This window comes from Bombus pyrosoma, linkage group LG1 (genome assembly GCF_014825855.1).
Source record: "Bombus pyrosoma isolate SC7728 linkage group LG1, ASM1482585v1, whole genome shotgun sequence".
In the NCBI taxonomy this organism is placed as follows: domain Eukaryota; kingdom Metazoa; phylum Arthropoda; class Insecta; order Hymenoptera; family Apidae; genus Bombus; species Bombus pyrosoma.
Genome location: NC_057770.1, coordinates 771,116 through 785,971, shown reverse-complemented (window position 1 = coordinate 785,971; position 14,856 = coordinate 771,116). Strand labels below are relative to the sequence as shown.

The 14,856-nt window shown below is 47.2% G+C and overlaps 1 protein-coding gene across 1 annotated transcript in view; it reads left to right on the top strand.

Annotated features, from left to right (window-relative positions):
- Window positions 1-10,514, top strand: part of LOC122569271 (cadherin-related tumor suppressor) — a 69,847-nt gene extending 59,333 nt beyond the window's left edge. Inside the window, exons 9-22 of the mRNA XM_043730103.1 lie at window positions 68-321; window positions 521-951; window positions 1,232-1,576; window positions 1,664-1,993; window positions 2,076-3,191; window positions 3,280-4,395; window positions 4,493-4,769; window positions 4,868-5,149; window positions 5,257-5,561; window positions 5,656-5,921; window positions 6,011-6,454; window positions 6,537-6,906; window positions 7,000-7,215; window positions 7,313-10,514. Coding sequence (XP_043586038.1) covers window positions 68-321; window positions 521-951; window positions 1,232-1,576; window positions 1,664-1,993; window positions 2,076-3,191; window positions 3,280-4,395; window positions 4,493-4,769; window positions 4,868-5,149; window positions 5,257-5,561; window positions 5,656-5,921; window positions 6,011-6,454; window positions 6,537-6,906; window positions 7,000-7,215; window positions 7,313-9,343 — 7,783 coding nt within the window. The 3' untranslated portion in view covers window positions 9,344-10,514. The remainder of the gene's footprint in view (window positions 1-67; window positions 322-520; window positions 952-1,231; window positions 1,577-1,663; window positions 1,994-2,075; window positions 3,192-3,279; window positions 4,396-4,492; window positions 4,770-4,867; window positions 5,150-5,256; window positions 5,562-5,655; window positions 5,922-6,010; window positions 6,455-6,536; window positions 6,907-6,999; window positions 7,216-7,312) is intronic.
- The last annotated feature ends 4,342 nt before the right edge of the window (window positions 10,515-14,856 follow it).

Sequence of the window (14,856 nt, the reverse complement as noted above, 5' to 3'; positions counted from 1 at the left end):
AGAAGAAAAAATAATGGCGATCTTTCTAAACTCGTCGTAAATATCGAATCTTTCCTATCATCATCAGGTACAGTTTGCTGGGAGAAAATTCGGAACGCTTCGCCGTGGAGCCCGAAACTGGAGAGGTGTTAACGGTGGTGCCACTCGATCGAGAACAAACCTCGGTCTACCATTTGACTTTGGTCGCTCAAGATTCGAGTCCCACGGAACCTCAGGCCTCCGCCGTCAATCTGACGATCTTCGTGAAGGACGTGAACGACAATGCCCCTAGATTTTCTAGTCCAAGATACACGGCCTACGTGCCGGGTGCAACCAAACCAGGTAAAGGATTTATCATCGGCAAATGAACGTGAAGGAAAAGTAAAAATGAGAAACGCGACAAGTTTGTAACTGGCTAACCCGTCATTCGAGAACTTGAACGCGAGCCTGAACGCGTTAAGTAACACCTGAATAACAGAGGCTCGTGAAGCTAGCGTAGCTGGTACGCAACATCGCTAAATACACCTAATTTCCTTTAAAGGGGATTTCGTGTTCGGCGCGAAAGCGGTGGACGACGACGACGGAGAGAATTCCCGGATCGTGTATCGTCTCCAGGGAATCGATGCGGAGAAGTTCGTGATCGATCCGAACAGCGGAGTGATAAGGACGACACAGGAATTGGCCAATGACGAAACCACCTACCAATTGCAAATCCAGGCGTCCGATTGCGGCGTCAAACCGCAAACGGTCACCGCCGACTTGGTGATACACCTGTGGGAGAGGCAACTGTTTCCCAGCTTTCGATCCACCATTAGCACCAGGTTCACGTTACCGGAAGACGTTCCAGAGGGTCGAGTGATCACGAAATTGAGCGCGACCACGCCAAAAGTTGGAACCGCCAGTAATCTGGTCTATGGAATGGCTGGCGGCAACGTCGGCGACGCGCTCAAGATCGATCCTCACACCGGAGAGGTTTGTATTCGCTGTACAATTCGATTTTCCATTATTCCAATTCGATATTTTTTTCCATTACTCGTATCGAGCTCCGTACACCATGAAATTCGCGCCATCGCCATCAACATTTCTCCCAATATTTTGTTAAATAAAACAGATTTCCATATGACAGATGGTGCAGAGTATAGATCGAGATATTTTCCGATCTTTGTAACTCTGCGCGAAATGGAAACGAATTATCGATCGTTCCCGATGATTACGCTCGATGAAAGGTAAAACGATGGGTCGTTTCGTTTAGGTGTTAGTCGCGTCTGGATTCGATTACGAAACCGCGCCGTTCTACGAAGCCTGGGTTGAGGTTCGTGATTCGGACACTCCGGCTCTCAGGAGTGTTGTGCAACTGCTCGTGAATGTTACGGACGCCAATGATAATGCACCGATAATGGAGGCGGCCATTTACAACGCTACGGTTCCCGAGGACGAGTACCCGCCTCTCTTCGTCAACAAAGTCTCGGCGAACGATCGCGATTCTGGCGAGAACGGGCAAGTGTCCTATTACCTGGTCAACGATTTCACCGAGACTTTCGTCATCGATTCCGATACAGGAGAGATTAGCACGAACGCGAAACTGGACCGCGAGGAGGTGAGTGTCGGTTATTTGAAAATATCGAGTAAGCTTAAAACCAATTTGCCAAGAGAGGGAAAAAGAAAGAGCGTCGTTTCGTTTTAGATCGCTTCTTACGAGTTGATCGTAGAAGCACGGGATCAGGGACAGCCGTCTCTTACAGGCACCGCGACTGTGTTGCTCACCGTGTTGGACAAAAACGACAATCCCCCGCAATTCACTCGACTATTCAGCGTGAACGTTACGGAGAACGCGGAGATCGGCACGTTCGTCATAAGAATCACGAGCAGCGACCTGGACATCGGTCAAAACGCTAACGTCACCTACAGGTTCACGGAAAATCCCGGCGAGAAGTTTGCCATGGACGCACTCAGCGGTAACGTTACCGTGGATGGGCACTTGGACAGAGAAGAACAGGACGAGTATCTGTTAAAGGTTCGCGTCGATCAACGAACGTAGGAAACGAGCCTTCGTCCAACGCACAATTTCCATTAATCGATCGTTCGTATTGTTACAGTTGGTGGCAGCGGACGGTGCTTGGCAAGCAGCAACCGCCCTTACCATTACCATCCAAGATCAGAACGACAACCCTCCGGAATTCGACGAAGAATCTTATCACTTTCATTTCCCCGAGCTTCAACCGCCTGTTGCGCACGTTGGCCAAGTCACCGCGATCGATCGCGATAAACAAGGTCCGAACTCCGTGATATCCTACAGCCTGTTGCAACCGTCCGACCTTTTCACCGTTGATCCAGCCACCGGTGACGTTTTCAGCAAGAAGACTCTCAATTACAAACACACTCATCGGCCGTCTTCGCCGGAAAACCTGTACTCGTTGACGGTCGTAGCTACCGACAACGGTAAACCTCCGCTGTCGTCGAAGACGGTGGTTTACGTGAACGTAGTGGACGCGAATAACAACGCGCCGAGATTCGACCAGAGATCTTATCTCTACCCTGTGCCGGAAAATTACGGAGTCGGCAAGAGGGTGGTGCAGTTGATGGCGAAAGACGATGCCGACTTCGGCGTGAACGCAGAGATCAGTTACTTCATGACGAGCGTCAACGGGACAGAATACTTTTCAATCGACGAGAAATCCGGATGGGTGTACGTTCGAAATACATTGTCCAACGTGCCAGTGAGAACCACCTTCTTGTTGAAGGTTCAAGCGATCGACAAAGGCGTGCCACCGCAGAAGGACGAGGTCTCGTTGACCTTGGTCATATCCGGAGAGAACAAACACGCTCCCACGTTCGCCGCTGTCAGCCATCAGGTGAGAGTTCCGGAAAACGAACCTGTCAACACCACCATCTTAACGGTCAGTGCCACCGACGGCGATGACGGGCCGAACGGAATGATCAGATACAAAATATCGGCTGGAAACGAAAAGAACGAGTTCTTCGTGCACTCGATCACCGGCGCGGTAACCATACTCGAGCCTCTGGATTACGATCTGGTGCAAGAGTATAAATTGAACATCACCGCTACCGATCTGGGATTCGAACCGAAGCAAGCCGTTGCCATATTGACAGTGAACGTCTCCGATATCAACGACAATCCGCCGACGTTTAATCAGAGCATTTACGAAGCCTACTTGCCTGAAAACTCCCCGCCAGATAGTTTCGTTTATAAGGTATATTCTTAAACTTATCCCATGTTCTTTTCGCTTGAAACTATAATTTCTCGCTTTAAATCCCATTTACGATACTCTTTAATCGCAGGTGATCGCCCGAGACATCGACTCGCCCAAGTACGCCGTGATCCAGTACAAAATTCTCGGAGGAACTGGCAAGGATCACTTTCGCATTCGCGAGGATACCGGCGAGATCGCTTCTTTGATCAGTTTCGACTACGAGGAGGCCAACGAGTACACGTTGGACATAGTCGCAGCCAATCCGGACTCCAATCCGCAAATGGTCGGCTTCACCACGGTTCTCGTACACATCACGGGCGTGAACGAATACTATCCCAAGTTCATTCAACCGGTGTTCCACATGGACGTGTCGGAAAGCGCAGAAGTTGGCACGTCCGTGGGCCTGGTTCAGGCAACCGATCAGGACGCGGGCGAAGACGGAAGAGTCTACTACCTGTTCGTCGGCTCGTCCAACGACCGCGGTTTCTCGATCGGCTCCGAGACCGGAATAATTCGGGTCTCGCGAAGATTAGACCGTGAAACGCAGAACAGAGTGGTGTTGACCGTGATGACGAAGAACGGCGGTGGAATTCGTGGCAACGACACGGACGAAGCTCAGGTTATAGTCTCGATTCAAGATGGAAACGATCCTCCGGAGTTCCTGCAGAATACCTACGACGCTACCGTGTCCGAAGGTGCGGCGCACGGCACGCGAGTTTTGACCGTTAGAGCGGTCGACAAGGATATAAAGCCGCAGAACAATCAGTTCTCCTACTCGATCATCAGCGGAAATCTGGGCCAAGCGTTCAAGGTGGACCCGCAGACCGGAGATATAGAAACTGCCAAGCAACTGGACCGAGAAACTATCCCGATTTACGATTTGACGATCGGTGCCATCGATACCGGGTCTCCGCCACAAACCGGCACCGCGGCCATTCACATCGAACTTTTGGATATCAACGATAACGGGCCTACCTTCGATCCACCGGAAGTGGTGGGCTACGTGAACGAGAACGAACCAGCTGGAACGATCGTGATGACACTGAGCGCCACTGATCCTGACCTACCACCGAATGGGGCGCCCTTTACGTACAAGTTGGTTGGTGGAAGACAGAGCGATATGGTTACCTTGGACAAGCATACGGGGGTATTGAAAACTACGAGAAGTTTGGACAGAGAAGCTATGCCTCAGTTGGACCTTGTGGTTAGTAGAGATTTTCTAACGAACAAATATATATATATATATCGCTTTGAATTAATTCGATAAGGCGTAATGATTGATCTTCGATTGATTTTCGCAGGTCGAAGTGGAAGATTCTGGAGTACCGAGAATGAGAAGCGAGCACACGATAACCGTGATCGTCACGGATCAAAACGATAGCCCATCGTCGCCGAGATCGGTTCACGTGATAGTACACTCTTTCAACGAGCAGATACCATTGGGAAAGATCGCCGACGTACATCCTAACGACCCCGATATTACCGGCAGCTATTCCTGTAAGATACTTCAAGGATCGAATCCGAAAATTCTTAGCATTCCTAGCGCTTGCGATCTTCACACGAAGAAAATAACACCAGGTTTGTGTACGAAGCGTGTCTATTTAAAGAAATTATTCGAATCGACAGATGAAAAATCTCGATCGAAATACATCTGCGACTTTCGTGTTTCGAAACAGGAGTCGGCTACTCTTTAAGCGTGTCTGGGAACGACGGCCGCCATCCTAACGTGGTATCCAAGGTCACAGTGGAATTCCTCGTTTTCACCAACAGCACGATCGAAAATAGCGTGACCCTGCAAGTAACGAAACTAAGCTCGAGAGATTTTTTAGGTCAGTATTATCGTGCTCTGCTGGACGTTCTGCAAGAAGAAGTCGATGTTGGAGACACCCTTAAGATCTTCAGTCTTGGAGAGACTGGATCTGACTTGAACATCCACGTGGCAGTAGAGTCGCCTGAAGGTATTTCACATTGCGTAACCGTATTCGACAGAGCGAGAACTATGAAAAGATTGCAAGATTCGAAAATTGACAAGTTTAAATGCGAACGATTGTATTTCATTGCACAGGATACCGCAGCAAATACGAAGTCACCGAATTGCTAAATCGTAATCGGGACAAAATCCGATCGCTTCTCCAGGGAATGACCTTCACCGTTGGCTACTCGCCGTGCAAGCACATACCTTGCGAGAACGGGGGCTCTTGCAGCGATAAGTTGGTCATCTACGATGACGCCAGAATCACCGACAGCCAAGCGCTGATTCTCACGTCGCCGAGGATGATGCACGAGATGACCTGCAAGTGCCGCGACGGTTTCACCGGCGATAAATGCGAAAGAAGACAAGATCCTTGCTCTCCAAATCCTTGCTTATTGGTAAATATTCGTACCGATACTGCGAAAATTCCCCGATTTAGTTTCATATCTTTTCCCTAACGTTTCGATCGCTTCGTTGTTTCACGACGTTCAGGGTGGACAGTGTCGACGACTGGGATACGATTTCCAGTGTACCTGTCCGATCGATCGCGACGGAAAGCTATGCGAACTGGAAAGAGGCGATGCATGCGCGAGTAATCCATGCAGGAACGGTGGATCGTGTAGGAAGAGTCCCGATAGCTTCAGTTTCTTCTGTCTATGTCGAGCTGGTTACAGAGGAAACCACTGCGAGGCGGTTACAGACTCTTGCAGACCGAATCCTTGCCTCTATGGAGGTTTATGCGTAGGTGAAAAACCTGGGTAAGCATTTCTATCGACCGTGTAACACGCGACACTCGACTACATATCCTATCGTTCAAAGTTTATCAACGATTAACGTTCCAATTCAGGTACACGTGTAGTTGTCCAGAGGGTCGTTACGGAAGACACTGCGAACGATCCACGTTTGGCTTCGAGGAATTGTCTTATATGACTTTCCCGGCCTTGGATTCCAACACCAACGACATAACTATCGTGTTTGCCACTACGAAACCAGACGCCTTACTGCTGTACAATTACGCGCCGCAAGCCGGAGGACGTTCGGACTTCGTGGTATTGGAACTGGTGGACGGAAGAGTGGTGTTTTCATACGGAGGTGCAAGAAGCGCCATCACCTCGGTCACCATAAAAACAGAGAACTCCGTGTCGGATGGAGAATGGAGGAAGGTAACGGCTACTAGAAACGGCAGGGTCGTATCCTTGAGCGTGTCCATGTGCAGAGAACACGGAGATATCTGCGACGATTGTAGACCCGGCGATGGCACTTGCTACGCGGACGACGTAGGACCAACCGGGTTAGCATCGCCTTTCGTTCTTAGTTATTCGTTTTCCAACGTGAAAATCATCCGACTAAACATCGACAATCGCTTTCTACAGGACTCTGAATTTTAACAACAATCCACTTCTGGTGGGAGGACTGGAAAACGCAGATCCGGTGCTCGAGAGGCCAGGCCAAGTGCATTCCGACGATTTCGTCGGCTGCGTCCACTCGGTCTCCATAAATGGAAGAGCATTGAATCTGTCGAATCCGCTAGCATCGCGCGGCGTTAAGTCCACCTGCATCAGATCGAACAACAATTCTTGCTCGAGAGGTGGAAAGGACTCGGCCAGCGTTTGCGGTGCGAATTCCAAGTGTTACGACAAGTGGCATCAAGTGACCTGCCAGTGCGGATCTGTAACCGCGCCCAATTGCGAAGCAGCTCTCGAATCGATCACGTTGAGCGAGGGTGGATACGTCGAATTTAAAGTACGCGCAAACTGTAAAACGCGGGCTTTGAATTTTAACTCCCACTCGAGTAAAACGACCAATCGCGAATAACCGTCTTCTCGTTGTTTGCAGATTTCGGAGAAACACAGAAGAATGCAGTTATTGGAATATCTTTACAGAGGCTCGACCTTGTGGCACAAGAATCGAGCGAAACGCACCGTCAGCGAAGACACCAGCTTCATAACCAATCCATCGCCCTTCAAAACGATCGGTTTGATGTTCAGAACGGTGAAGCCCGATGGTGTTCTCGTGTATGCCGCGACCAACAAACACTTTACATCGGTAGAGGTGAGCAACTATTTCCTCAACGATATTAGAAAAAAGGGACAATATCCTCTTCCTTCTTTGTTTCTTTTCAATTCACGACACGAATCTCGTGTTACAGCTTCGCAACGGACAACTATTTTACGCGTCTCTTCTCGGATCGCCAGTGAACATGACCGCGAACATCGAAGGAGGCTTGGCGGATGGCCGTTGGCACAACCTGACCCTGCACTCTTACTTTCGAGGTTTAAGACTGTTCGTCGACGGCGTTCAAACCGGCGAGGAATTAGACCCTGTCGGTGTCCACGACTTCCTGGACCCGTATCTATCCGTCCTATCGATCGGTGGGGTTAGCCAAGACCTGTATTACGCTCACAGCGCTGGCGCTAGGAGTTTCGAGGGTTGTTTGGCCAACTTCACCATCAACAACGAGATTCAGCCGTTCAACGGGTCCGGCTCGATCTTCAAAGAGGTGCTGTATCACGCGAAGGTGAGCACCGGATGCAGAGGACCGATCGGGATCAGCGCAGCGGCCACGGCCGATCCTCTCAGCATAGGAATCACCCTGGTCATAGTGTTCTTCGTTATTCTGCTGATCGCTATACTGGTCAGTTTCATCGTATTCCGTTTAAGACGACAGAACAAGGAAAAGTCAGCTCCGTCGGTGGTGAACAAAAATACCAACGCCATAATGACTGGAAATCCGTTGGTTGGCTCGGGTAACGATAATCTGATGTCTCGCCACGAAAATACCTATATATCCGACGCGTCCGATCTACGGGGCGTGGGTCACATGGGCCCGGAATTGATCTCGAAAAAGTACAAGGAACGAGAAATTAACGCGACCACCGAACATCGACCTCAGAGGCCGGACATCATCGAGAGAGAGGTAACGAAATCGCCACCCATACGAGACGAACATCCTCCCCTGCCTCCGCCCGCTCAAACTTCTCTACATTCTCACGAACACAATCCAGAACCTGACATGCCCGAGCACTACGACTTGGAAAACGCGAGCTCCATAGCACCGAGCGACATCGATATTGTCTATCATTATAAAGGTTATCGGGATGGTATGCGGAAGTACAAAGCCACTCCTCCGCCTATTAACAACTACGCCAACCATCATAAGCATGCGGGTCAGCAACACAGACACACCGGACCGTTCCCACCGCGCGCCTTGCCACCTCCGAACGTGAGCCAACCGCCAGGACCGACCCAGAAACTGTTACAGAGCACCCCGTTAGCCAGGCTATCGCCTAGCAGCGAGCTATCCGCCCAGCAACCGAGAATACTAACGTTGCACGATATCAGTGGCAAACCTCTGCAAAGCGCTCTGTTGGCCACCACGTCATCCTCCGGCGGAGTAGGCAAAGACGCTTTAAACTCCAACAGCGAAAGAAGCTTAAACTCGCCGATCATGAGCCAGCTGTCCGGATCAACGGCCAGTCGAAAGGCGCCTCAATCGAACAACGAAAATTCCGTGAACAACGTATCTTCCGGGCCGATGGGATTAACAGCGGAAGAGATCGAAAGACTGAACTCGAGGCCAAGAACCTCGAGCCTCGTATCCACTTTAGACGCCGTAAGTTCCTCCAGCGAAGCCAGAGGACCGCCCACCCACGGTCCTCTGCATCTCCACCGACGACACACGCCACCGGTCGAGAGACTCGAACGAAGAAACTCGTCGACAACGGACGAAAGCGGCAACGACAGTTTCACCTGCTCGGAATACGACAACACCTCGTTGGTCGGTGACAAACGGTCGGACAATCCGTTCGCGAAACAAGACGACGAAGAAGTTAATCAACGAAGCAACGAGTCCTCCCAAACGACGAAACCACCCCTGCCACCAAATGTCAATTACGACGGTTTCGACAGCTCGTTCCGTGGATCTCTCAGTACTTTGGTGGCCTCCGACGACGACCTATCGACGCACATGGGAGGATTGTACAGACCGAACAACAGCGGATCGCCATCCACGACAACCACCGCGCTAAGTTGGGACTATCTGTTGAATTGGGGACTGAACTTTGATAGTTTGGTCGGAGTGTTCATCGATATCGCCGAACTACCGGACAGTGCCAATCGTGTTCCAAGTACGCTTAGATTACCAGCTAGTATACCTAAGCCATCCGAGGAATACGTCTGAACAGTGTTTCAAAGTCGATTATAGTAGAATTGTTAAGTAGCATAGTTCTTAGAAGGAGCTACGACGCAACGATGCCACTTTCTTTCTTTAAGTTGAAGGAGATCAGCTAGATGAAAGGTACGCGTAAATAACCAAAATACCATCGCGAATGGAATACGCTTTAATCATCGATTAGATGAGCGATAAAAATCGTAAGGAGTAACGCGAGCGATAAAAGAACGAGAGAGGACGTTTTCTAGAATCGTAGGAACGAGCAGCGTCGTTACGTTTTTCCTGGATTTTCCTGGCTCGTTCGATAGCTCAAGATCGCTGCTCTACGAAGAACGTAATCGTTATCTTGCCATAATAACAGAACTCGAGTTACGCCATGATTCGAACATCGTCTCCAACTCGTCTGAACTTTATATCGTGTCGAGACGGTATTGTGAATTTGTAAATAATCCGCGATTTTTTCAAGTGTACCGAGACTACCTTTATCGTTAGAAATACGAGCCACGATACGATCGTACTTTCGTCCAGTCTTAACGAATTTGTATCGCGTGTCGACCTGACAATCGCCTTGTAACACTTAACTTACGCTGTTGGCAACGAATTTCGTTACGAGAATTCGACGGTCGATGAGAATTGGAATTATTGTGCGACTGTATCGCCAACAATTATATAAATAACTATTATAAGTACGCTAGGTTTCCTTTGTATATAAAGTATTTTGAGACGTTCTGTGCCAGATAATCTCGATACAGTCGCACAATGCCAAACGATAATTAATTAAGTCGAGAGTCAAGCGATTTTAAACGAGATTAGCGATTAGCGATGTTCTCTACGCTTTTTGCGTTCCTGATGGTAGCCGTCGATCGCGACGACTGCACAGCTGCTCGTTCAACGTTCCGTTAAGATCGCTAAAGTAATCGACCAACTTTAAAATTCGTTAAACGTCTCGCTATACGCGGTTGTATTTTACAGCATTTCATCGAGAACGTTGAACAGAGTGTAATTGCCAGACTGATTTTTCCCACGAAGTTTCGAAGCGTTATAATAGATTATACTACAATACCATCGATCGTCAAAATTTTGTAAATTACGCGAATTGCCCGTTGTAAATATCGTATGCCTGATCTGTACAAAATGTGTGAATGAGCTGCGTGTGTACTACTTTATCATCGATCGTATTTGTAATAAACAAGACATTTGTAAAAAAAAAGAAAAGAGAGAGAAAAATCGATCATATTCTATTCCTTCCTACCTGAAACTTTTTTCCTTAGAATATCCGACCGATTTTATACCGCACGACGATATCACAAACGCGAAGACATTCGACTGACGTTTCTCGTCCTGAACGTATTTCGAGTCCTCTATCGTTTCGATATTCGTCTCGAAAACAGGCCGATTAAACGACTTGATTGGCGAATCTACCAACGCAAACCAAAGATAATACACGTAGAACGGGATATTATCGATACGTCTTTTAATCGTTTGCTAAAATATTACTCGATACCGGTTAGAATGTTCAGATAATGATATCTTCATTCCCGTCGTACGATGAAGAGCTTCTGAACAGCGCCCACGCGAACATAAGTCTAATCGCTGACAAAGCCTGGACCTTCGACAAGGAGGATCCGTTTCAAAAATTGAATCAATCTCTGTCGATTCAGGTAAAATACTCGCAAATTCCCTGAATCGTTCTGTTTGTCTTTCGATCGTTCCATACGCTAACCACCTACTAATAGAAAAATGCAAACGTATTAACGACACGTCTTACGACAGAATTACAAATTGACCGCAAAGTACAAAGAGAATGGTACCGTCCATCGAACGAAAAGCGTTCGCGATGTTATTCCTAACTCGCGTTTGGCCAGCTATGGCAATTACGAGTACAACGAAGACCGCGAGAACGTGTACAAGTCAGACGACAATTCAGCTCCTGTTTCGCTACCAAATTTCTGCTGGACGGAAGTTACCGAGCCGTGGATGCTACCGGAGGTGGAGAAGCACTTCGCCTGGTTAACATCGAGTGGGCCGCGTACGAATCGTGAATTGTTAGCTTTTACACTTAAACGTTACCAAATGATTCGCTGTGATCCAATACTCGATCGTTCTGTGTTAACGTTCGCGCGGAAGATCGATGCTGCAAAGCTCGGCAACGAGGATATCGGAGCCCGACGACGAAGTATCGAAGATCGTATGCGGCTACAAGTCGCATTGGGAAGACTGTTCGCACGGTCGACACGCGCAGAGGTTCAGCCAGACGGAGAAGAAGAACAGAACGAACCACGAGTCGAGCAAAGAGGCGAACCTGATCGGTAACACGGTCGCGATCAACCAACAACGTACGACATCCTTCTTTTTTCAAATTCGCCAGAATAACTGGCTATATTCCCTGCTAGAAATTCTATTCGATTGTCGCTAATTAAAAAAACGATGTCTGTCAAGAATCAGATGCTACGGAAAAATTGGACAGTTATTACGAGTATCAACGTTACACCATCGAAAATTCAATGGAGATGCAGCTACACATTCGCGTAACTAGCGACGCGGTTCGAAGCTTATGGAAAGCGGGCGGCAGCAACGTTCATCAACAATTCCTCCAACAGAGAATGCGTTTGCAGTGTTACAAGCTACAACAATCTCGAGAGCAGAATTGTCAGGGCAAGCAACAGTTCTATTACGCGGTTCAATATCGACCACTGATACTTAGGACAGAGTGCCAAACGGTAAGGACGGAAACTTATGGAACGAGGAAACATCCGCCGCCGGTTCTCAGCCCGGAAGTGCCGGAATTTTTCCCCAAAGTTCCGGTAACGCGGTTCAACAGCAACAAGGAACAGAACGTTAATCGTATACAATATTTTCCATCCCTTAACGAGCGAAGTTACCAAAATGAATTGTTCCCTTACAACAGGACTTACGAAAATACCGCAACTATATACCAGGTTTAAAATCCTAACTTGCTCCTCTAATGAATGTTTCTAATTACTTACGAAATTCTAATTACTTAGTCGCCTCTGGTTTCGATGATCTAGAAACGAATTATATCGTCGGGAGCACTTCTACGCGCGTTATCCTCGCTCGGCCTTAGTTTCCCGCATATTCGTAAATATATTTCCAAAATATAAACGTAGGTTTAGATAGTAATAAAATAGAAATAAAGTAGAATAAGCAATTAGTTAACTAAGGAACGACAGCGAGGCACGTACGCGAGATTGAAATTTAATAAATGATAATAATGATATTCTCGAAATATATTCGATACTATACGGGGTGTTGAGTTACAGATTTTCCACAATTTAAGGGGTGATTCTCGACGCCGAAATAAGACGAAAATCAAGAATAAAGGAGTTGCGTTTTCGGCTTTGCTTTTTAGTTACTGGCAATTGAAAATACCCCTGCACGCGAGCAAACCACCTTGCACGAACGAAAGGAGGTTAGCCTATGCAGCGGGGCGGATCCTCAATCGATCAAAGACAAGATAACTCGCGAGTCTCTCCCGTATTTACACTCTTATTCTAATTATCGTTACACGTGGTAGAAAATCTAAAATGAAAGCAAGAAACTTTAGAAGTATTTGTGCGTATAACTCGGAAACTAAGACCCAGCGACTGTAACGTATATAAAGAAATTTAAAGAAAAGTTGTTCACAATCGTGTCCGCAGAAAACGTGTTTCGAGATCGTCGAAATCAGTGCAGAGTATACCCTATCCTTTTGCAAATAATATAAATAATTACCTTCTGCACTATCGCTGGTCGCAACTTCATATTCTATAAAGCGACCCTAAACTTTTGGCGTACCAACGTTCGCCCTAGGAGAGAATAGAGAAACGCTTGTGAATTTCAGAGTACGGGTATACCTCTGCTGTCAGCTACCGACGCGAGCACGTTTATCAGACCTCCTCAACAATGGTATCAGAGGATTCCACCGCAACCGACGCAAATACAAATATCTGGCTCTTCGTCGACCCCAATGTGCACCTCCGTGCAACCACTGCGAACTGCTACCATTACTCATCATCCCGTACAGGTGGAAAATGAACGATCGTTGCGAACGGATATCTCAACGCCAAGTAAAGATAAACATTGACCGAAGGTAATAATATTGCAGGTGCAAGAGAAGTTTTTACAATCGAATCCTATACCGATACCGGTGTATCAGCATCCGATAGAACTTTATCATGAAACGGGACAAAAGAGGAAAAACCAAGGCGTCGATTTCAAGAATTTGATACTATTGACGAGGAACGCGATGAAGACGCACCGCGGACAATCGAAAAGCTCGCAACACAAAGCATCTTATCTGATGGAAGGGAAAAATCGTGGTTGCAAATCGGAATCGGAAGTCCTTCAATGGCTGGATAAAAGTTGTTCGTCGAAAACGAAGGAACTCGGAACTGGCGGCAACACTCTGGTAACGGAATTGAGGAATTTTGAGGGGAGAAGCGACAGGAAGACCTCGATTAGCAAAAGGGAGAAGGACAGCGCGAGAATTGGCGAACGAATAAAACCAGAAGTACAAGGGTTGAAGGCAAAGTCGATCGGCGAAAGGGATAAAAATGATACACGAAATAGAAGAAGACTTTACAGAGACGTGTTAACCAATGCTTCCGTTAACCAAGCCAGCTTGGAGAACGTGTTCGAGAAAAGGTATAAACAGTCGCTATTTAATCTACTACGGTTCATAAAATAAATTCCATCGAGACACAAAGTTACGCAAAATATTACACGTGTGTTTCGATATGTGATAATTAGATCGCGGATTTTTACGCATTTCTATATCTTTTAGGGCGCGTCTAGAGAAATGGAATTTGAATAAATGTTTGTTTCGTCTAGCAAACATCATAATAAATACTCTATTGCGTCTTTAAATTTCGCCAAAATGCATAAAAATCCGCAACCTGGTAATAATAATTGTAATAATACAAACGTGTCCAACGCTAGATACGACGAATTAGAGCAGCAAGCAATGGAGCAATATAGAACGTCCGAGGAATCATTGGCGCTTAAATATCAAGTATAATATTTTATTCTTACGTTTACTTACCCCGAGTCGCCGATCGTCTCGACATTTGCCACGCTTCAAACTTATCAATACATTTGCCAAATTATGAAAATCATTCGCACGCGTAGCCGAGACGCGTCTTTCCTCTACGACGATATTAACGAGACTAAAATCGAAATGGTATTTCACCTGTGGGCGCGAGAACGCCACGAAAATTTCGAAAGACGAACGATTTCGTTGTAGGAGCTCGAGAGACAGGCGATGGAACAATACAAGTGCTGTGGAGGAAGCGTACAGGAGGAGGCAGGAGTTTCGCGTGCGCTGATGGATGATAAAGACACCTGCGAGAGTTTTAAACAAAATTTTAGAGAAGAAAATTGCTACGATGGGGAGAAATGTTCCGGTTTTGGACGATGCAGTCCAATGAACACGGACGAGAAGAAAGAAGGTTCAATGATCTTTCTTGTTAATTTGATATTGACAAAACGAAATATCAAAAGGAACGTAGAATAGTAAATCAATA